At 40.5% G+C, this 22957-nt stretch overlaps 1 protein-coding gene across 2 annotated transcripts in view; it reads left to right on the forward strand.

The window, feature by feature from the left end:
* LOC126336839 (GTPase-activating protein) overlaps positions 1–22957 on the forward strand; it is a 139272-nt gene that overhangs the window by 32471 nt on the left and 83844 nt on the right. For both annotated transcript variants that reach the window (XM_050000919.1, XM_050000920.1), the window contains exons 5-10: positions 4992–5148; positions 12219–12409; positions 20566–20758; positions 21128–21276; positions 21687–21888; positions 21983–22094. In XM_050000919.1, coding sequence (XP_049856876.1) covers positions 4992–5148; positions 12219–12409; positions 20566–20758; positions 21128–21276; positions 21687–21888; positions 21983–22094 — 1004 coding nt within the window. The remainder of the gene's footprint in view (positions 1–4991; positions 5149–12218; positions 12410–20565; positions 20759–21127; positions 21277–21686; positions 21889–21982; positions 22095–22957) is intronic.

Here is a 22957-nt window from a genome sequence, read left to right on the forward strand (position 1 = left end):
GCAGAGACCCCACGACTAAAGAGGCGCATCTGATTCTGATGCGTGCGCATTTCACCAGATGGACCTGATATGACATAGTGCGGCCAAGATGGTGAAGAATGTGACCTTTCCACCACCGGCGATTGCCGTGGAAATGACGAAAATAGACAATATCATCTGGCAAGAAATTGTGCGTCTGAAACCTGGTGCAGAGGGTGCAACAAATCAGAGTTCAGTGAGGACGACCTTGCGACAATTCAGCCGGCGAAGCACCGTCGTAGGGCCAAGATTGGTCATTGATAAAAGATTGTCCTTGCTAGAATGGGAGTCGCTCAGTTTAGACATTTGCGACTTAAACATCCAAATGAATCTTTCAGCAGCTCTGTTTAATTGAGAAGAGAGTGGTGCTGAAGTTAAATGCTGAATACCAGTAGATTCACAAAAGGTTTAGAACTCTGCAGACACAAATTGAAGTCCATTGTCGGTGATGACGACTTGAGGCAATCCTATGGAAAAGGTAGAAGACAAGGCTTTGATGGTAGCAGACAATGTTGTTGATCACATGCGAACAACAAATGGAAAACTGCTGAAACAATCAACAAGAATTAACCATCATGTGTCCCAAAAAGGACCAGTGAAATCTAAATGTAAGTGATCCCATGGCAAAGTTGTCTTAGGCCAGGAGAGAAATTTCTGCGGTGGTGCAGATTGGTTTTTGGCACACACACAACAAGAACAGCATCAATTCCAAACCAGGTACAGTGACGGCGAGCTAATTGTTTTGTCTGTACTATACCCCAATGACCTTTGTGAAGAACTCTTAGCACAGTTGACTGCAACGAACATGGAACAATAACACAAGACTGATCATTCTCCGTGCGGAGCAAGAGGACACCACGTTGTACAAAGAGTCATTGTCGGCACACAACAAAATGACGAACCAACAGAACTTCAATCCAGTTTTTAGACAAAGGCCACTATGTAGTGACATCACGCAAAACAACACTTAACACTGAGTCATTAGCTGTTGCTGTGGCTATACGACGAAAGTCAACAGGAAAAATTTCTACAACATCATCATTTTGCACATCGATGAAAATCCAAGCCTGATCAGAAGAGTCAAACAGCGTGTCTTTAGCTATTGGCAATCGGGATAACACGTCGGCGTTACAGTGCTGGGCAGTAGGCCGATACAAGATGTCATAATGGTAACGCGACAAAAATAGTAACCAACGAATAAATTTGTGAGCCATACGCGGAGAGACGGGCTTTGACGGGTGAAACAAAGACGTCAAAGGCTTATGGTCGGTGAACTGTAAACTTGCGACCATATAAGAAGTTGTGGAATTTTGTAACTCCAAAAATCAAAGCGAGCACTTCCTTCTTGATCTGCGAATAGTTACACTGCACTTCAAAAAACTGTCTCAAATTTTGCAAATGTTCTTGCAGCATAGAACCAGAAACTACAGTGTCATGTAGGTAATTACACACTGAAGGAATCGATGCACGGAGAGTCTGTAAGTACTGCTGAAATAGTGCAGGTGCAGAGGCACATCCGAACGAAAGCCTTTTTAATTTGTAGAGACCTAAGTGCGTATTCACGATGAGAATCTTACAGAATTCTTCATCCACAGGAATCTGAAGATAGGCATCTTGCAAATCTAATGTAGAAAAATATTTGCCTGGACACAATTTGTCTAACAAGTCTTCTGGGCGTGGCAAAGGAAATGTTGCAACAACAAGTTGAGGATTGACAGTGGCTTTAAAATCCAAGCACAGTCGCAATTTGCCTGATGATGGTTTCGTTAAGATAACCAATGGTGATGTCCATAATGATTCTTTCACCAGTTCAATTACCCCTTGATCCTCAAGTTCATGCAATGTTTGAGCAAGTTGGTCTTGAAGCTTGTGAGGCACTGTGCGAGTGCGAAAAAATTTAGGCTGTGCATTGTCCTTCAATTGAATATGCACCTGAAAATTGTTCGTGCTACCTAAACCTGGCGAAAAAATGTCAGCAAACTCTTGACATAGTTGAGAAACACTTTTAGTGACGGCTAGTTCGTCATTGTGCATATTGAAGGAGAATACATCAAATAAATCAAGACGAAAAATATTTACATATGATGGTGAACACAGTATATGAAAAGAAATGAGCTGAGTTTGTCCATGGTTTTTCACTGGCAAACTACACAGTCCATACTTTGACCACTGTAGGTAGCTAACGTAACATTTGCATTACGCAATGGAGGTGACCTCCCCAATTCATAAGTTTTACGATTCATTAGTGAAACAGACGCTCCAATGTCCAACTGAAAAGAATCGTATGATTTTGAATGTGCAAGTCGACAAAAAGTTTGTTCTGCCGTTGGCGAAAAATGTCGTTCTGAGAAGCAATGTTCACTGACAAATGATGACAGGCAGATCGGGCATGGCAGGACTGCTTTCATCAGCGTACACTATCATCACAAACAAAAGTGTCACAATCAGGCAAAGTCAATGGTACTGGAGGCGAATTTACAACATTTATTTCCATTGCATGTGACTCGTTGTGATAGGAAGTCTTATTGCAGGAACCGTTCTGGCGGAATCTACTTTGTCCGGAAACGCGATAATGTTACACTGTGGGCATGATCGCAACGCGGGCAGCTGCAGCCGCCACTTAACAGGTGTCCATTTCCTGGAAGTGAATTGGGCCAGTGTGCGCCGAGCCGGCACAGCGGCATGTATATGTGATGTGCGCACAGCTGGCTTGCTAACCTGACAGACAACAGGAATTGATTCCAAAGCATTTGCAGCAAAGTTCAAAGTGTCCTGTCTGTCTAAAATGTCTACCACTTGTTCTAAAGTGGGGCTGGATAATTTAAGAATTTGCTCTCTAATTTGTGTGCTTGACACGTTTTGCACAATAGTGTCCCGTACCATGATGTCAGAATATGATATTCCACAAGAACATGAAAATTCACAATCGTGATTGAGGCCTTGCAAAGTTGCTACCCACTCACAGTAATTCTGCTGAGGTGCACGTTTTGTGTGGAAAAATGCGTACCTTTTTGTCAGAATGTTTATATTCTCCTTGTTGTAATTGGTTAATGCTTTAACAAGGTCTTTGTAACTGTACTGTTCTGCCAAACTTCTCGGGAATTGTTTGAGGAGAGGCCACACCAACAAGATAAAAGCGCATGCAGCCTCGTTTTACCTTGAATGTTGTTTGCAGCCAGATGGTGTGAAAACTGCACCTGCCACTCCTGCCAGCTCTCCACACTGGCGTCGAGGGGGCGAAACAGCGGTGCTGTGACCCGCTGTACGGTCAGCTCCTGTGCAGCCAGTACATGTGGCAGAACTTGGTGTTGCCCCTGGACAAGCTGTCCCAAGGCCTGTAGTAGTGCACTGGACTGCTGATTCTGCAATTGTAACAGTTCTGCCAGTACATTTTGTTCCTCCAGATTTGCCATCGCAAATAAATCAAAGAGTCACAATTGGGAGTAGGAAAAAATTTTGTGCACACATCAGTCATACAAATTGAAGAGGCTGGGTGGCGTAGCCGGGTACAAACTCTAAAAGTAATCCAGACACAAATGAAACAAACATCTTCTCCGATGTATCGATGAATCAGCTCTGCTGTCACTGCTCAGCTTTCCTAAAAAAACTGGACTATCATCCTCGTCACCATTTGTTATGATTCTCATTGACAGTTGTTATGATGACAGGTGGTCAATGCTTAATTAGGACAGGTTTGACAGTGAAGTCAATAAGGAGCTGGCTGCATGGTTTGTATCTACAATGGCTGAAAAATTAGTAGTCATTGGTAAAAAATAATATATATTGTACTTAACTTGTGTTACAGGCTTCTTCATATGCTGCATACATTTAATGACAAACATATCTAGAGAGGCATTAATTATGCCAGACGTGACTAAGTGCCTTGTTAGAGGTTGCTTCCTATCAGCTGAAGGCTATGCTACATTCCTAATTGACATCCCGAGCAAGAGTGGACAAGAGCTTGCTAGATACTTCTCACTAGCCGCGTAGTGACACTAGTCACGACTTGCAGGTGCAACAATATCTATTAGGGACCATGGTTGATGTCTGCAACTCCTAACAAGTATGGTATCGAATGTTGATATCCCAAGCATCACCACTGGTCCACCCTTTATGGAAACAAGCTCCAGGAAATTAAACCTCTCCCAGCAGCATGGACGACCTCCTCTTGGCCATATTGGCATAAGGAGATCATTTTAGCAAAGTCATATATTGGGCATTGTCTTTTTAGCCATCACCATTTGTTAAGTGATGCTCCCCACCATTTTATGGTCATTGCCCTCAACCTTTGACAGTTCGCCATTTACTGATGAAATGCGTATTTTAACCACCTACATTCCAATTTATGTTTACCATCTGAGCTATCGGCTGTTTTAGCAAATGACATGTGGCCTGTCAACCACGTTTTACATTTTATCTGTCGTATCAATATGCCGAAGGACATGTAATCTTTAGTTCAGGATCTCTGTTTCTCTATGGTGTATTTTATGGACCTTTCTCCAAGCACCTGTTTTCCCCTCCCCTTGTTCTCTGGTTCTCATGTGGGCACATATGACCCTCTTTGTTTATGCCCTAAAACAAAGCAAACTCTGTTTTGGATTATCCTTGAAGAGGACTATCCTGCCCCCTACCGACTCACAATATGGCAGCACTGACATTCTGCTAATTGCTTAATTTTGCTAGTTGTATAGGGCCTTACTTCTCACCTACTGTCGGTGCTCAAACAAATATGGTGTTTTTGTGTAACATTGTTAGATGTATTCATTTTTTATTTTCCATTAATTTTCAAAGTGTCCTGTACCGATATTATGTCCTTCTGATTAAATTATGTATGATATTGTTAGGTAATTTAAAAATTAAGTTTCATTGTAATTCCATTATTATTATTAGTAGTAGTGGTAGTGGTAGTGGTAGTAGTAGTAGTTGTTGTTGTTTCTTATTTATGATTGTTTTTTCTCTTTCTTTGCTTGCAGGCTTATTGAGTGCAGTGACCTGACAATAAAAAATGGAAACTGTGATCCATTTGCAACTGTAACTATGTGCTACTCTAATGGCAAGCAAGAAACAAAGAAGACAAAAGTTAAGAAAAAAACTGTTTCCCCTCTGTTCGACGAAGTCTTAACATTTGAAGTGAGTGTCACAGTACGTCTGTATTATAGGGAATATACATTTCATTCTTTACCAGGAACTTTTTGTCAATTATTAAGTGCAGGCAATGTAGTTGTCCAAATTCATAAGTTGTCATCTTTTTTAAAATAATCTTCAACTGTGTACTTACACTATGATAAGCTTCAGCAAAACTGATCAGTTGCAGTGAACGAACAATTTACTACAGACAGTTTCTTGCAATCTGCTGGAAAAATTGTATGCATTGTAACATACAAAAGAAATTCAAGTAGGTTGCAAAGGACCTGAAATGTAGTTCCACAGAATTATGTTAGAAATTAAAAATCAGTAGATGTATGGAGAATGAAGGTAGAAACAGATTAAAGTTGTGATTGACCACGTTGTGGGTATGTGTGTTTAGGGTTCCATGGTCAGTGCCAATTTGGTAAAGTTGTATTAGCTAGTCTGCCTTGTTTTTTTATGAAAATATATGAGAACTCTAAAACAAAAGTGAGTGTTTTCTTTAGAGCAAAGAAATTGCTTCATTCTTAAAAAGGTGGTTTTTCCCTGTGTATTGATAACCAGTGTCATTATTGTAGGATGTCCTTAGACTGTCTTAAAGACAGGGGGGGGGGGGGGGCAATTATATGGGAGGCTATTGTTTCTATTATTCAGTCAGATAATTGGCAGACAATAGCAAATCAGCGGTCTGTAATGGGCAGTGCTTCCCTACAGAAAATCATTGTCAGAAGGCAATTCTTTTGGTGTTGTTTGCTTAATTGGTAGGAGTCAGTTGTAGTGGAGCTACTGCCTGAAATTTGGAATGTAAGTGTCTCTATGGGCTGAGCTTACTGGCAGACAGGCCATTGGCAGCTTGTAGTTAGAAATTGATGCTTAATTGGTTGCTTATGTTCATCATTTAATAACTCCGTAAGACCTGTATGCAAGTAAACAGACAAGTGGCCACAAGAAAACTTTCACTGCGACATCAATGTCTTCCTGCAGGAACTCATTCTATTAAGTTCCTTTTTGTTGTTTTACTGTTTTCTGCCAACCATCATTTTAAGCAGTACAGGCAGTAGCAACTGCACTGTCCTGGGTAGTGCCATCAGCTATTTCGTGAACACAGTTCTCTGTTATTGTAGGCACCCAATAGATCATCAGAGGCCGTAGCTGCTTTTAGAGAAGGCTAAAAAAATTCCCCTATGTTTGTTCTTTAATCTGAAAAACCTCAGCTTTGGATTTTGGTTATCTGTAATAGAGCTGTAAGGTGAGAATTAGAGTTTACTGTTGGTCCTCTGACTGCAACAGTGTTCATAGTGCTTAAGTTTATGTTGCTAGATCATTGTGTGTTATAGGTACCAGGAATCCTCGTTTTGTTTCTGTACAAAGGGAGTGTGCTCCCTGCCGCCGTTAGATAAGCAGCTGCAGCAGCAAGTCGTATACTCCTAGCTCACTCGTTTGTTACATAGTTTAATTCTTCATTTCTTTGCGTGTTTTTGGTACTTGCATTGTTTAATTCATAAATTTCGGCCGTATTATAGTACTTGAGAGTTATAGCATCGTGTTTTTAGTACCTGCATAGTATAAAATCGCGTAGTCTCCTTCCGCCGCCAAGCAGTGTGTCAGCAGTGCGCAAGTAGCAGCATTACTGCATTTACTAGGTACTCTTGTATTTTAATAACGGTTTAAATTTTGTGTCGAATTGTTTGTGCTCTCTGTAGATTAATTCAGATGTTCTTTGCACAACAGTTTTCAGCATGGATAGGGACTGCAACTGCTTTGTTCAGATGCAGGCTGAGTTGGCATCCCTTCGTTCCCAGCTTCAGCCAGTGTTGGCTTCGGTCACACAGCTTGAGGCTGTTGCCAATGGGCATCACTGTGGGGGTCCGGATGGGGGTTTGTCGGGGACGGCCAGCTCGTTCCATGCATCCCCGGATCGGACTACGACTGTGGCTACTCGGGATACTGCCCACATTGAGGCTGATCCCTCACCTGTGTTAGAGTGGGAGGTCGTCTCGAGGTGTGGCAGGGGGCGAAAGACATTCTGGAGGGCTGAACGGAAGGCCTCTCCAGTTTGTTTTACGAACCGGTTTCAGGCTCTGTCTCCGGCTGATACTGATTTTCGGCCGGAGATGTCTGCTTGTCCTGTTCCAGAGGTTGCCCCTCAGTCTGCAAGATCCGGGCAGTCGCAGAGGGTGGTCTTACTGGTAGTTGGGAGCTCCAATGTCAGGCGCGTAATGGGGCCCCTTACGGATATGGCAGCAAGAGAGGGGAAGAAAACCAATGTGCATACCGGGGGGAGTCATTCCAGATGTGGAAAGGGTCCTTCTGGTTGCCATGAAGGGTACAGGGTGCACCCATCTGCAGGTGGTCGCTCATGTCGGCACCAATGATGTGTGTCGCTATGGATCGGAGGAAATCCTCTCTGGCTTCCGGCGGCTATCTGATTTGGTGAAGACTGCCAGCCTCGCTAGCAGGATGAAAGTAGAGCTCACCATCTGCAGCATCATCGACAGGACTGACTGCGGACCTTTGGTACAGAGCTGAGTGGAGGGTCTGAATCAGAGGCTGAGACGGTTCTACGGCCGTGTGGGCTGCAGATTCCTCGACTTGCGCCATAGGGTGGTGGGGTTTCGGGTTCCGCTGGATAGGTCAGGAGTCCACTACACGCAGCAAGCAGCTACACGGGTAGCAGGGGCTGTGTGGCGTGGACTGGGCAGTTTTTTAGTTTAGATGGCCTCGGGCAAGTACAGAAAGGGCAACAGCTTCAAAGGGTTCGGGGCAAAGTCAGGACATGCGGGGAACAAGCAGCAATCGGTATTGTAATTGTAAACTGTCAAAGCTGCATTGGTAAAGTACCGGAACTTCAAGCACTGATAGAAAGCACCAAAGCTGAAATCGTTATAGGTACAGAAAGCTGGCTGAAGCCAGAGATAAATTCATCCGAAATTTTTACAAAGGCACAGATGGTGTTTAGAAAGGATAGATTGCATGCAACCGGTGGTGGCGTGTTTGTCGCTGTTAGTAGTAGATTATCCTGTAGTGAAGTAGAAGTGAATAGTTCGTGCGAAATATTATGGGTGGAGGTTACACTCAACAACCGAGCTAGGTTAATAATTGGCTCCTTTTACCGACCTCCCGACTTAGCAGCATTAGTGGCAGAACAGCTGCGAGAAAATTTGGAATACATTTCACATAAATTTTCTCAGCATATTATAGTCTTAGGTGGAGATTTCAATTTACCAGATATAGACTGGGACACTCAAATGTTTAGGACAGAGCATCGAGTGACATTATGCTGAGTGTACTATCCGAAAATTACCTCGAGCAATTAAACAGAGAACCGACTCGTGGAGATAACATCTTGGACCTACTGATAACAAACAGACCCAAACTTTTCGACTCTGTAAGTGCAGAACAGGGAATCAGTGATCATAAGGCCGTTGCAGTATCCCTGAATATGGAAGTTAATAGGAATATAAAAAAAGGGAGGAAGGTTTATCTGTTTAGCAAGAGTAATAGAAGGCAGATTTCAGACTACCTAACAGATCAAAACGAAAATTTCTGTTCCGACACTGACAATGTTGAGTGTTTATGGAAAAAGTTTAAGGCAATTGTAAAATGCGTTTTAGACAGGTACGTGCCGAGTAAAACTGTGAGGGATGGGAATAACCCACCATGGTTCAACAACAAAGTTAGGAAACTACAGCGGAAGCAAAGAGAGCTTCACTCCAAGTTTAAACGCAGCCAAAACGTCTCAGACAAACAGAACCTAAACGATGACAAAGTTAGCGTAAGGAGGGCTATGCGTGAAGCATTCAGTGAATTCGAAAGTAAAATTCTATGTACCGACTTGACAGAAAATCCTAGGAAGTTCTGGTTTTACGTTAAATCTGTAAGTGGCTCGAAACAGCATATCCAGACACTCTGGGATGATGATGGCTTTGAAACAGAGGATGACACACGTAAAGCTGAAATACTAAACACCTTTTTCCAAAGCTGTTTCACAGAGGAAGACCGCACTGCAGTTCCTTCTCTAAATCCTCGCACAAATGAAAAAATGGCTGACATCGAAATAAGTGTCCAAGGAATAGAAAAGCAACTGAAATCACTCAACAGAGGAAAGTCCACTGGACCTGTTGGAATACCAATTCGATTCTACACAGAATACGCGAAAGATCTTGCCTCCCTTCTAACAGCCGTGTACTGCAAGTCTCTAGAGGAACGGAAGGTTCCAAATGATTGGAAAAGAGCACAGGTGGTCCCAGTCTTCAAAAAGGGTCGTCGAGCAGATGCGCAAAACTATAGACCTATATCTCTGACGTCAATCTGTTGTAGAATTTTAGAACATGTTTTTTGCTCAAGTATCGTGTTGTTTTTGGAAACCCAGAATCTACTCTGTAGGAATCAACATGGATTCCAGAAACAGCGATCGTGTGAGACCCAACTCGCTTTATTTGTTCATGAGACCCAGAAATTATTAGATACAGGCTCCCAGGTGGATGCTATTTTCCTAGACTTCCGGAAGGCGTTCGATACAGTTCCTCACTGTCGTCGTGATAAACAAAGTAAGAGGCTACGGAATATCAGACCAGCTGTGTGGCTGGATTGAAGAGCTTTTAGCAAACAGAACACAGCATGTTGTTAACAATGGAGAGACGTCTACAGACGTTAAAGTAACCTCTGGCGTGCCATAGCGGAGTGTTATGGAACAATTGCTTTTCACAATATATATAAATTACCTAGTAGATAGTGTCGGAAATTCCATGCGGCTTTTCGCGGATGATGCTGTAGTATACAGAGACGTCGCAGCATTAGAAAATGGTAGCGAAATGCAGGAAGATCTGCAGCGGATAGGCACTTGGTGTAGGGAGTGGCAACTGACCCTTAACATAGACAAATGTAATGTATTGCGAATACATAGAAAGAAGGATCCTTTTTTGTATGATTATATGATAGCGGAACAAACACTGGTAGCAGTTACTTCTGTTAAATATCTGGGAGTATGCGTGCTGAACGATTTGAAGTGGAATGATCATATAAAATTAATTGTTGGTAAGGCGGGTACCAGGTTTAGATTCATTGGGAGAGTCCTTAGAAAATGTAGTCCATCAACAAAGGAGGTGGCTTACAAAACACTCGTTCGACCTATACTTCAGTATTACTCATCAGTGTGGGATCCGTACCAGATCGGGTTGACGGAGAAGACAAGATCCAAAGAAGAGCGGCGCGTTTTGTCACAGGGTTATTTGGTAACCGTGATAGCGTTATGGAGATGTTTAGCAAACTCAGTGGCAGACTCTGCAAGAGAGGCACTCTGCACCGCGGTGTAGCTTGCTGTCCAGATTTCGAGAGGGTGCGTTTCTTGATGAGGTATTGAATATACTGCTTCCCCCTACTTAACCTCCAGAGGAGATCACGAATGTAAAATTAGAGAGATTCGAGCGCGCATGGAGGCTTTCAGACAATCGTTCTTCCCACCAACCATACTCGACTGGAACAGAAAAGGGAAGTAATGACAGTGGCACGTAAAGTGCCCTCCGCCACACACCGTTGGGTGGCTTGCGGAGTATGGATGTAGATGTAGAGAGAGACTTTTACAAGATACTCCTTCCCCTTAGGAACGAGGAGAATAATAAACATCTTATGCGTTTTGAGTATTTACTGAGATTTAATTGGATATATGGAAAAGTTACACAAACTATTGGGGCTAAAACTAAATGGTAAACACAAAAATATACTGTTGAACAGCTAAACTAGAGGAACTAGAAAATGATTTTGCTAAGCAACTGTTAGGGATTGATAAATTTCATGTTCTTATGGAATTAATAAAAGTGTGAATTAAAACACACAAACTAAAGCATAGTACCAATTCAGTGTTTGATGACAAGGAAATGTAAATTGAGTATTTAGTGGGACATTTCTATTGGAAGCAGACAGTGATGAATTTGAGTACTTTCATTGGTGTTCCAAATAGTAGCAAGAGCTTGAAAGGCCATTCCGGAAATGCTATTGATGTGGGAATAAATTATTTACATGTGGAGTAATTTAAAAACTAAGTGGTCTAATATAGCATTCAACATTAATTCGCATATTTAACTGTATTTCAAGTAGCTGCTTGAATAGGTGCATCAAAAGCTCTGACATTCTGTAATGTGTTTGATATTTTGAGGGAACAGCAACAGCAGCAGTTAGCAAGTATGAAAGGCAATGTGTACATGTGCCTATAAAAGATTTTACATATAATAAGGAAAGTTCAGGCAGATTGTAAATAATTTGAAGTAAAGGAGACCATTTACTGAATAGTCGTTGACAGGTGCACACACAAGATAGATGAAAACTTTGCAAGCATTTGGAAGAAATCATTACACGTATGTGCATGCAAACACAAACATGCATCCCCCCCACACACACCCACGCACACCCCTGAGAGTCTATCTACATTGTGCTGAATGTCTGCTATTTAGTTAAGTGTGTGTTAAATGGTGTCATTTTCTGTTTTGTAATATCCAAACCCTGGATGAAAATTAGAATTACCGATTGTTTATCTAGTAGTCATATAAGGGCTTAATCTTCTCGTAAAAAGTATAGGAAGTGATTTTAATGCCAGTTGTCTAAGGTCTTTATCTGCATTACACATGTCATTGCCATCCTGGCATTTTCAAAGCACTGGTAAAAATAAGTAATAACTGTGGAAGAGTAACTCATTATCATTATATTTGAGTGTAAATAAGAATGTGAATGCATACACATGATCTGAATGGGCAGGAGCAGCTCTTGCTACATCAAAAATGTGAAGGGAGTAGTGGTGACAGAGTACAATAAAATGTTATATTTTAACAGCACCCAGCATATTCTGCAGTGCTGTAGTTATTTAAGTGTTTGCATTGACTGATGTATGTATAACTAAATGTTCACTTTAGATGTTGGCGATGGCTTACTGCTTGGCCTGTATTTCGTTGAATACATCTATGTTGAGATTCTCCCCAGTCAGCCTGGAAATAGTTGTACATTTTTCTGTTTAATGTCCTGTTAACAACTGTCTTGGACCTAAACATTAAACATTCCTTAACTGAATTTTGTGTTTGTAGCTTCCAGGTTTGCGTGGCCAGAATCATGACAGGGATACATATTCAATTCAGCAAGAAGATGTTGAATTCAATGAACTCCGTGTGAGCCTGTGGCATGATGCACCAGGGATGTCAGACAATGTATTTCTTGGAGAAGTTCGCATACCTCTGAGGGAGCAGCAACAGCAGCAGTTAGCAAGTACAAATGCATGGTTAGTAAATAACAACTGTTAACGAGTATTTTTGTCAATGCGGATAGGCACTTGGTGCAGGGAGTGCCAACTGAGCCTTAATATAGACAAATGTAATTTATTGCTAATACATAGAAAGAAAGAGCCTTTATTGTACGATTATATGATAGTGGAACAAACAATGGTAGCAGTTACTTCTGTAAAATATCTGGGAGTACGTACGGAACGATTTGAAGTGGAATGATCATATAAAATTAATTGTTGGTAAGGCGGATGCCAGGTTGAGATTCATTAGGAGCGTCCTTAGAAAACGTAATCCATCAACAAAGGAGGTGGCTTACAAAACACTTGTTCGGTCTATACTTCAGTATAGTGAGTGGAACAGGAAAGGGAGGTAATTGCAGTGGCACATAAAGTGCCCTCCACCACACACCGTTGGGTGGCTTGCGGAGTATAAATGTAGATGTAGATGTCATGTAGCTCTCTACCAGTATTAAATACTTCTTGCGACTGTGCCACACTCAGTGTATAGTAATTAATTATTTTTTTTATATTTGTTTATTAAATTTATTTAAGTGAGGTACAGATGTGATATTTGTTGTGGGATCAAAAAGAGAGTGATTTGTTACTTGTACCTCAGTCGGGATAAGATGAGATAGCAAAGGTTGGCACCAAGAATTGGAACATTTGAAGTAGATGTTGGGAGCCTGGTAAGTGTTCAGTATCAGCAGACATTCAGTTGAAGTAGGTGGTGCACAGCATGAGGTTGTCATGAGTGTATATTGCCACCAGAGTGACAGCTGCATGGAGTGTGTTTGAGCACCAATATTATGTCCCACCCATTGATCAGTTGGCTTCTTCACACGCAGTTGAAACATGGGTTTGAACTTCAAAGAAACGGATTCAACTTTAAAAAAAAAAAAAAAAAAAAAAAAGCCTAGAGTACATGTAGTAGAGGACATGTATTGTCTACATGAATCCCAAAAAACATTTGTGCTGTGCAAGCTGACGTGGTAAGGAGTTCTTGTTGTTTGGAGTGAAATATTGCCTCGTCGTTGGGGCTCAGATCTCAGAGCATGCAAAAATATTCCATAGCCTTCAACTTCATTTGTTACAAGCTTCAGTTTGTTCAAGAACTAAAACTAGGTAATTCTATACTGCAAGTAAATTTTCGTGAAAATCTCTTGGCTAAAATCGGTGAGGATGCTAACTTCACTGTAAATGTTTGGATGTCAGATGCAGCCCATTTTCACTTAAGTGGAGATGTCAGTAATCAGAACATGCATTACTGGGCACAAGCGACTCCTGCTGCACTTTACTAGCATCCGTTAAACTGTGCTGAAGTTAGCACATGGTGTGCTGTGTCATGTTGTATGGTGATAGGCACTTATTTCTCAGTCTTTGACTGCTTTTTATGGGGCCATATAAAGACCATTGTGTCCTTCCTGGAAGGTTAGAAGTGTGCCAGCTGAGGACTCTTGCCCATATTTGTGCTTTTCACAGGCAGTGCTCTATCTTCTGAACCATTTAACTTCATAACCTGCTTACTTTCGAGGGTAAGTCCATTATTATCCACAATTTAGTTACATTTTGGTAATAATATCTTTTTACATTGATGTCCCATGCTTTGGTTATTTGTCGTTATGTATGTTTGCAATTTTCAAGCTGCTGGTTAGTTTCATTATCACTGCCATGCTGTTAATCATGGCTGCTCCGCTGTCTTTTTGCGCCGAAGAAGAGCAACGTTCAGTGATCCATTTTTTGGGGTCAGAATGCGTATCCGGGGCCGAAATCTGAACAACCGTTTACCACCACAAATGAAGAAACCGTTGCGCGTTCATCTGAAATGACTCTCGTAGACAGGCAATTAACTATTGATGAAGTGGCATATCGTCTGCAAATAAGTCGTCGTTCAGCCTGCGAAATCATCCACAACAGACTTGGGTTTCATAAATTTTATGCAAGATGGGTCTCAAAATAACACACAGTTGCATAAACAAACGTGCTTGGACATCTGCAAAAACATTTGGATTGCTGTGGTGACGTAGAGGATAGCTTCTTAGACATGATCATTACTGGTGAAAGAAACATGGATCCATCATTACGAGCCGGAGAGTAAACGGCTCAGTATGGAACGGAAACATCCAATTTCGCGGTGCAGTAAAAAGTTGAAGACCCAACCATGCGCAGGAAATTGATGTTTATGGTTTTCTGGGATACACAAGGTCCAGTACTGGAACATTATGGGGAAAGAGGCACAACAATAAACAGTGTATGTTGCAGCAAGATGCTTACTGCTAGGCTAAAGCCTGCAATTCAAAGCAAACGCCGAAGATTGCTATCAAAAGGTGGTGTGCTGTTGCACGACAATGCCCATCGCATACTGCTGCTCGCATTTCTGAAGCACTCCAGAAACTCAAATTTGAAGTACTGGATCATCTTCCATGTAGTCCCAATTTTCCCCCTTTTGACTATCACTTGTTTGGCAGGCATTAAGTAACCATCGATTTGCCTTGGATGAAACAGTGAAAGAAGTGGTGCATTCCTGGCTCGCAGCTCAACCAAGAACCTTTTGTGAGAGCATCGGGAAGTTTGTTCAGCGATGGACCAAATGTGTTGAAACGCAAGGAGACTATGTCGAAAAACGATGTTTTGTAAGTTTCCTATTTGATGACAATAAAATTTTATAACTATTTTGCAGATCATAATTGACTTACCCTCATAAGTTGCAAGTTTTTTGGTTTACACAGAAAAACCAATGTATAGCAATAAAAGTGGGGGTGGGGTGGGGGGTTTGCAACAAATACTGACAGGAAGAAGTTATGTTCATGGGGGGGGGGGGGTTATTAAGCATGAGAATTAATTATTGAATGCCAAGTGAGAGGTATTTTCTTTTCTGTTGGAAGTCTAAGCCGACTGGACAGAAAAATAATGTTTTTGAGGCTAATACTGAGTAACAACCATAAGCATTGGTGTAATCTGTGATTTGCTGTGGCATCAACTGGATAAAGTCTTCATTGTCCAATAACTCCCGAGACAACATTACAGGGATTTCAATTTGGTTCACGTTCTACATCTTTGTGAGACAGTGCTAAAGTGTGATCGGTGCTGGACATTTACCACAGTGATCAGTTGCAGTTTTAATAAGGTGTACTTGATAACTGTCCCCCCCCCCCCCCCCTTTAAAAAAAAAATCTGGGCTGGGTACAGTACTCATTAAGGTGAGGGCCAGATGGCAAAATCTATTTTTTTTACTGTCCAGTGCAGTCATTGTTATTTAAGTTGATTAAACATATCTAGATTGTCACGTACTTTCCTCCATTGTGCCCAATTCTGAAAATTTTGTGTGATAAACATGATGGCACAAATTGTTCGCATGCCGGCAGGCACGGAAACACCTGACCAAATAAAATGTTTCCGTCAATTGTTCATTTACAGACACACCCTGTAAATGGAAAACTTTGTGGGCAGGAGTTAACATGAAATCCCGTGCTTGTATCTTTGTGCTGTCCTCTGTCAGTAAGCATGTGTGTCAGCACATAATGTTACAACTGCAAAACCTACCCCTTCCATCTCAGAATGATATTGAGTATCTTCATCTGTATTTGTGCTCTGCAAACCTTAGTGAATCCATGGCAGAGGGTACATTCCATTACACTGGCTATTAGAGCTTTTTTTCTGATTCCATTCACATCTGGAGCATGGGAAGAACAACCATTTAAATGCCTCTTTGCATGATGTAATTAATCCAATCTTGCCATCGCAATCCCTGTACGATATGTACATGGTTGTATTATATTCGTAGAGTCATCATTTAAAGTCAGTTTTTGAAACTTTGTAAGTACATTTTCTCAGGATAGTCTACATTCACCTTCCAGTGTCAGCCAGTTCAGATCTTTCAACATCTCTGTGACAGTGTCCTGTAGGGCAAACAAACATGTGACCATTCATGCTGCTTTCCACTGTATACACTCAGTATTCCCTGTTACTCCTATGTGCTTGGAATCCCACATAATTGAGCAATAGTCTAGAATGAATCACATGATTTGTAAGCATTCTTCTGTGTTGACTTACTCCACTTCCCTAGTATTCTACCAATAAATCGAAGTCTGCTACCTGCTTTATCCACGACTGGGACTATGTGATAGTTCTGTTTCATGTTCCTGTAAAGTATTACATCCAGTATTTGTATGAGTTTACTGATTCCAGCTGTGACTCATTGATACTGTAGTTGTAAGATAATACGTTTTTTTGTTTTGTGAAGTGCATAATTTTACGTTTCTGAACATTTAAAGCAGGTTTTCAATCTTTGCATCACTTTGAAACATTATCAAGGTCTGATTGAATATTTATGCAGCTTCTTTTAGACAGTAGTTCATTATAGATAACAGTATCTGCGAAAATTTGAGGCTGCTGTTAATATTGTATACAGGATCATTCATGTACAACATGAAAATCGAGGTACCCAACGCACTTCCCTGAGTTCACCTGAAGTCTACATCTGTCGACGGCTCTCCCTCCGAGATAACTTGCTGTGTCCCCTCCCAACCAAAAAATCCTCAATCCAGTCACAGATTTCACTTGATAGCCTATATTATCATACTTTTGGTAATAAGCATAGATGTAGTACTGAGTCAAATGCTTTTCGGGAATCAAGAAATACTGCATCTACCACACTGCTGCGATCCATGGCTTTCGATACGTTGTGTGAGAAACGAGCAAGTTGGGTTTCCCATGATAGATCTCTTCAAAATATGTGTTGGTTGACATGGAGGAGGTCATTTTGTTGGAGATACCTCATTATGTTATATTCTACAACCAATCGTCAAAGATATTGGATGGTAGTTTTGTGGATCATTTTCTGCTACCCTTTGTTTGGATGGATGCGACCTGTGTTTTCTTCCAACTACTGTATACTGTTTTTTGTGTGAGGTATCTCCAATATTTTCACGCAATTTGGGTGCATAGATCCTGGGAAATCAATACCCTGGACAACCACCTCTGGCCGTAATAATGGCCTTGATATGCCTGGGCATTGAGTCAAACAGAGCTTGGCTGGTGTGTACAGCTACAGCTGTCCATGCAGCTTCTGCATGATACCACAGTTCATCAAGAATAGTGACTGGCGTATTGTGACGAGCCAGTTGCTTGGCCACCATTGACCACACGTTTTCAATTGGTGAGAGATCTGGAGAATGTGCAGACTGGGGCAGCAGTCAAACATGTTCTGTATCCAGAAAGGCCCGTACAGGACCTGTAACATGCAGTCATGCATTATCCTGCTGAAATGTAGGGTTTTGCAGGGATCGAATGAAGGGTAGAGCCACGGGTTGTAACACATCTGAAATGTAACATCCACTGTTCAAACTGTCATCAATGCGAGCAAAAGGTGACTAAGACATGTAACCAATGGCACCCCATACCACCACGCCGGGTCATACGCCAATATGGCAATGACAAATACACGCTTCCAATGTGCGTTCACTGTGATGTCGCCAAACATGGATGCTACCAGAACCTGGATTCATCCAAAAAAATGACGTTTTGCCATTCGTGTACCCAGGTTCGTTGTTGAGTACACCGTTGCAGGCACTCCTGTCTGTTTTGCAGCGTCAAGGGTAACTGCAGCCAGGTCTCCAAGCTGATAGTCCATTCTGCTGCAAACATCATCAAACTGTTCGTGCAGATGGTTGTTTTGCAAACGTCCCCATCTGCTGACTCGGGGATCGAGACATGGCTGCACGATCCGTTAGAGCCATGCAGATAAAATGCCTGTCATCTCGATTGCTAGTGATACGAGGCCGTTGGGATCCAGCACGGCATTCCGTATTCCCTCCTGAACCCACCGATTCCATATTCTGCTAACAGTCATTGGATCTCGACCAACGCAAGCAGCAATGTCGCGATATGATAATGTTGTTACTTTTCACCCTGGATTTTTCCATTGTTTGAAAATAGATTTAAGCATTTCTGCTTTTGCTTTGCTATTCTCAATTTCAGTTCTTGACTTGCCCTTGGGTGACTGGATACTAACTTTGAAGTCTCTAAAAGCATTTACAGAATTTCTTTGGTTTTTGTGAAAGGTCTTTCAACAATTTTCTCCTATAGTAGGCGTTGAAGGCTTCACACATCGTTCTCTTGACTCCCAAATGTGTTTTGTTCAGCATCGTCCTTCTCAATGCTCTGTTTTATGTCTGTTAGGCAATAGTCTCCGTTCCTTTAGATGTTTCTTTACAGTGATAGTAAACCATGGAGGGTCCCCTAATTGAGAACTGTTGTACTAGGTTCATATCTATCCAGTGCATAAACAAGTTTTTTTTTTTTTTTTTTTTAAACTTCAGCTATAATTTTTGTACTTGCTCTTGTCCTGACCCCAAAGTTGCAAGTTTTTCATTGTGAAATGACACTACTGCTTATTTGTGTAGTTTGCTGAACATATCAATCTTTCTACTTGTTTTAGTTGCTCTTTGTACTTTGGTATTCATTCTCACTGTAACTGGCTCATGGGCACCAGTACCAGCAGCATGCAACCAACCCCATAACATTCTGTTACATGGGTCCTGGGTCCACTGTTACACATCACATCTGAAAATGATGCATCTTTTTTTTGGCAAAATTAACACTGATAATTTTTTAACAATTAGACACTGAAATTAATAGGTTGTGATGCTACATGCTTGAAGATGAAGCGTTAGTGCATTGAAATTTACAGTTTAAAAAGGAGATGATTGGGGGAGCTTATTGATTAGAAAGTTTGCTTTTGCAAAAACTTCTTTTTTTTTTTCATATCATCTTTACTTGTGTTGTTCTTTTAGTGCTATTTAAACTTTAAATAAATTATTGTTTCTGCTGTTGAACTGTAGCATTTTCCCATTAGCAAATAGAGTTCTTATCTGATTTGGCCTCAACATTATTTTTATTTTCCTACTCAATTTAATAATTACAGAATCTGCAGAATATTGTTTTTACTTTTTTTGTCATGAAAAGCCATGCAATCTGTACTTGACAGTGCTACAGACAGAACCAACAATGTACTTAGTGCAGAAGTGGAAATGAAAATAACTGTATTCGCATATTATGGGAAGAGTTTCAGTGTGGTTGAAATTCATTGACTGATTTGTTCTCCGGTCATTAGAGTGCAGAGTGCAGTCACTGTAAACTGACAGACTGCCGTGAGCCCATACAAATTAGAATTAAGTCACACAGAGGGGAGAGGAATGATGCAAGGAAACAAGCCTTGCCTGCTTTTAGCAGGGCACATCCATATTCCGTGTTTCTGCGGACGCTGGACTGACACATGGTCATAGCAATTGCTGATCCCTTCTGGCATTGCGAGGATTGTAAATGTGATAATTCAGGCCCAACCTTTACCAATATTTGACACAAACACATTTCAAAAACATCTGCTACATAATAGTGCCACATTAAGTTTCTCACATGATAAAAAATTTTGAACGTAATGTAGCATACAAATGTGTGCATTTCTTTGTCCTAAGATGTTAGGCCCCATGACTGAGCCCTATGTTGCATTACGAGGTGTGTATCATATACAGACCATTTAGCCAACCACAGTAGGTGTGGCTCCAGAGCATTGGCCCTACTGATATGTCATTGCAATCATGTACTTCTTATTTTACAAATGTTTTCATGCACACCTTTTCAAATTGGACTTAACTAAATGAGACGATGTGCAATGCCAGTAATCAAAGCTTGTTTGTCTTTTCAATATTTATATTCATAAAGTAAAGTAAACTTTGTTTAATAAAATAATTCACTTGGATACAATTCATGATGAAATAGCGTTTATTAGGTAATTTCATTTTCGCTTTGTGAGGCAGAATTTGCTGAAAAATTCACGTTTATTGCAAATGTGGATGTTCCAGGCCCCTACAAAGGGGATACTCTGCTGTACAACACTCATTAACACATCTTACATCATTCTCCCCTTGGAATTTCAGCTGCTTCTTTTTGCACCCTCCACACCAGCAGTTACTTTAAGTTACTGGTAGCTTTGATGCCTACAGTGCTTAAGTTTTTATCCAGTTAACGTGTATAATTGTGAAATTCATAAGATCTCCTTGTTGTTAACTGTTGCTGCATGTTGTTTTGAAGGAAAAATTATATTTCTCTTTTTGTTGTTTCATTGCTGCCACTCCAAATGTAACATTTTTTTTTAGGTATTTCCTGCAGCCCCGATCTACTAAAAACCGACCAAGTAAATCTGTTGGCAATGGTTCAGGCATGTTGGGAAGTCCATCCGACAGTCTTGGATCTCTGAGATTAAAGATTCATTACACAGCTGATCATGTGTTTCCTAGTCATGTGTACAGCCAGCTGCGTTCGTTAATATTACAAAGTGTTCATATTGAGGTGAGTATCATTTGTATTTTGGTACATTACTATTATCTTTCTTAACTTAACAGCAGGTGCAATTATGTAACAGTTCGTTAAATTCACACACAAATACAAATAAGCAGGACAGCACTTGCCATTGTGAGGTGTAACTGAAGTATATACAGTAGATATGCATAAAAATAAACAGCAGCAGCACACTTTCTGAGAGCTAAGAGTGCTATTGTTAAGTATTTCAATCAGCTATATTGAATATTGCACATCTTGAAGTGAACTGAGTTGCATCCCTTGAAAAGCTGGCTATCATACCTGTCTGCTGAATTTAATAAATTTCGAACTGTAGTTTTCCTTTTTATGTAATTACGAAAATTTCTTTTATTTTAACAGCCAGTCACATCGAGTGCAGCATATATACTCGGAGAGATAGTGTCTTGCAAGTTGGATGCAGCCCAACCACTCGTGAGAGTGTTTATGCACCATGGAGAGATCGTTCCAATGATTCGCGCACTTGCACAGTGGGAGATTTCTAAAGTCACGTAAGTTGCACTCAACCATTTTGTACACATTTAATGTGTAATTAGTAGTTCCTGTGAAAATAATTATTAGTATGAAATCTGAAAAAGTATAAATGGTCTGTTGGAATATGCTGGATTTTGTATCAGCTGATAAAAACTAACAGAATTCTTTCTAGTCTACTAGGTAGCCACTACATGAATTTTTTATATTCTGAACATAAAATATTAATTCTTCAACAGTGTGTAATGTCTACATCTACTGAAAGTAATGTCAAACAGAATTTCTTATGTTACAATTTAAGTCACAGTCCTACCCATGTATACATTGTAGGCAATAAAATAGTTACACATTGTTTCTTTGCAGTTTGAAAGCTGTTTGCTCTACGAAGATTTGAAGTAGAAATTTCAAAGATCTCCTTGGTTTGTTTCAGTGATGCAAATACAATTTTCCGTGGTAACACTTTGGTTTCAAAAATGATGGATGAAGTCATGAGATTAGCTGGTCGCCACTACTTACATAACACGCTTAGACCGGCCATTGACCTCGTTTTCCAGGAACGCAAACCATGTGAAATAGATTCCAGCCGTTGTAAGGATCCTAGTATAATACAAACAAATTTAGCTAATCTTAAGGTAACGAAATTCTCTACATTTGGAATATTGTAATATGTCAGTATTTTTATGCATTTATAATGCTGCTTAGATTTGTTTTCTGTTATCTTAACAGGAGTATGTTGAAATTATATTTCAAGCCATCACATCATCAGCTCTCCAGTGCCCCACTGTCATGTGCCAACTATTCCATGATCTCAAAGAGTTAGCAAGTACTCACTTCAAAGGTAATCATTTCTCTGTAGGCATATTTAAACTAGCAATAAATACATGGCCTGGTTTCTCTTGATGCCACTTCTTTGCATTCCATTGAGTCAAACTCAATTCAATTTGCATTTTCTGTTAAATACAATTTTTCAAAGTCATTTTAAATTTGGACATTTTTGGCTATGCTTTACTGTGACTATTTTTGATATTGAATGAAACAACAAGTTAACCACTACCAGTAACAGTTTATTTATTTCAACTAAGTGTTACAGAGATTTGAACCGTCAGGAGGATTTATATGAATATGATGTGTATCTGTTGTGTTACAACTTTAGAGTAACCTGTGACACCGTCATCAAAAAAAGTAGCCTGTGTCCACTGAAGATACTGCCACAGGTTACCCGAAATTTTAACCCAACAGGTACATTTCTTATCAACCACATAAATTCACCTGGTAGCGTAAACTTCCAAAAGCTATTGTGGATATAAATAAATTGTGATTGTTAACAGTGAACTTGTTGTTTCACTCTCTTTCAAAAGCACATTTTTTTTTTTCCGCCAAGCATGTATGTAGGTTTGAAGTGGCTAAAAGTTTCTTAGCGTATCAGCCAAAGTTAATGAAAAACCAATTCTGAACAGTTATGCGCCTGATGGACAAAGCAATCAGATTCATTTTTTTCCACTCTTTTACTAATTACACAGGACCACAGTCATCACCACTTGAGAAAACAAAGTATTCCCTCAGCTGGAAACAGAAAATTATGTTTGAAATCAGTTGTGATTACATTGTAACTCATTTTTAAAAACGATCCCCTTAAGCTGAATTTTAATTAGATGTCTGTTACTTTCAACAGATTAATTTTAAACCATTTGTGCTATAACT

Source organism: Schistocerca gregaria, chromosome 2 (assembly GCF_023897955.1).
Source record: "Schistocerca gregaria isolate iqSchGreg1 chromosome 2, iqSchGreg1.2, whole genome shotgun sequence".
NCBI lineage: Eukaryota > Metazoa > Arthropoda > Insecta > Orthoptera > Acrididae > Schistocerca > Schistocerca gregaria.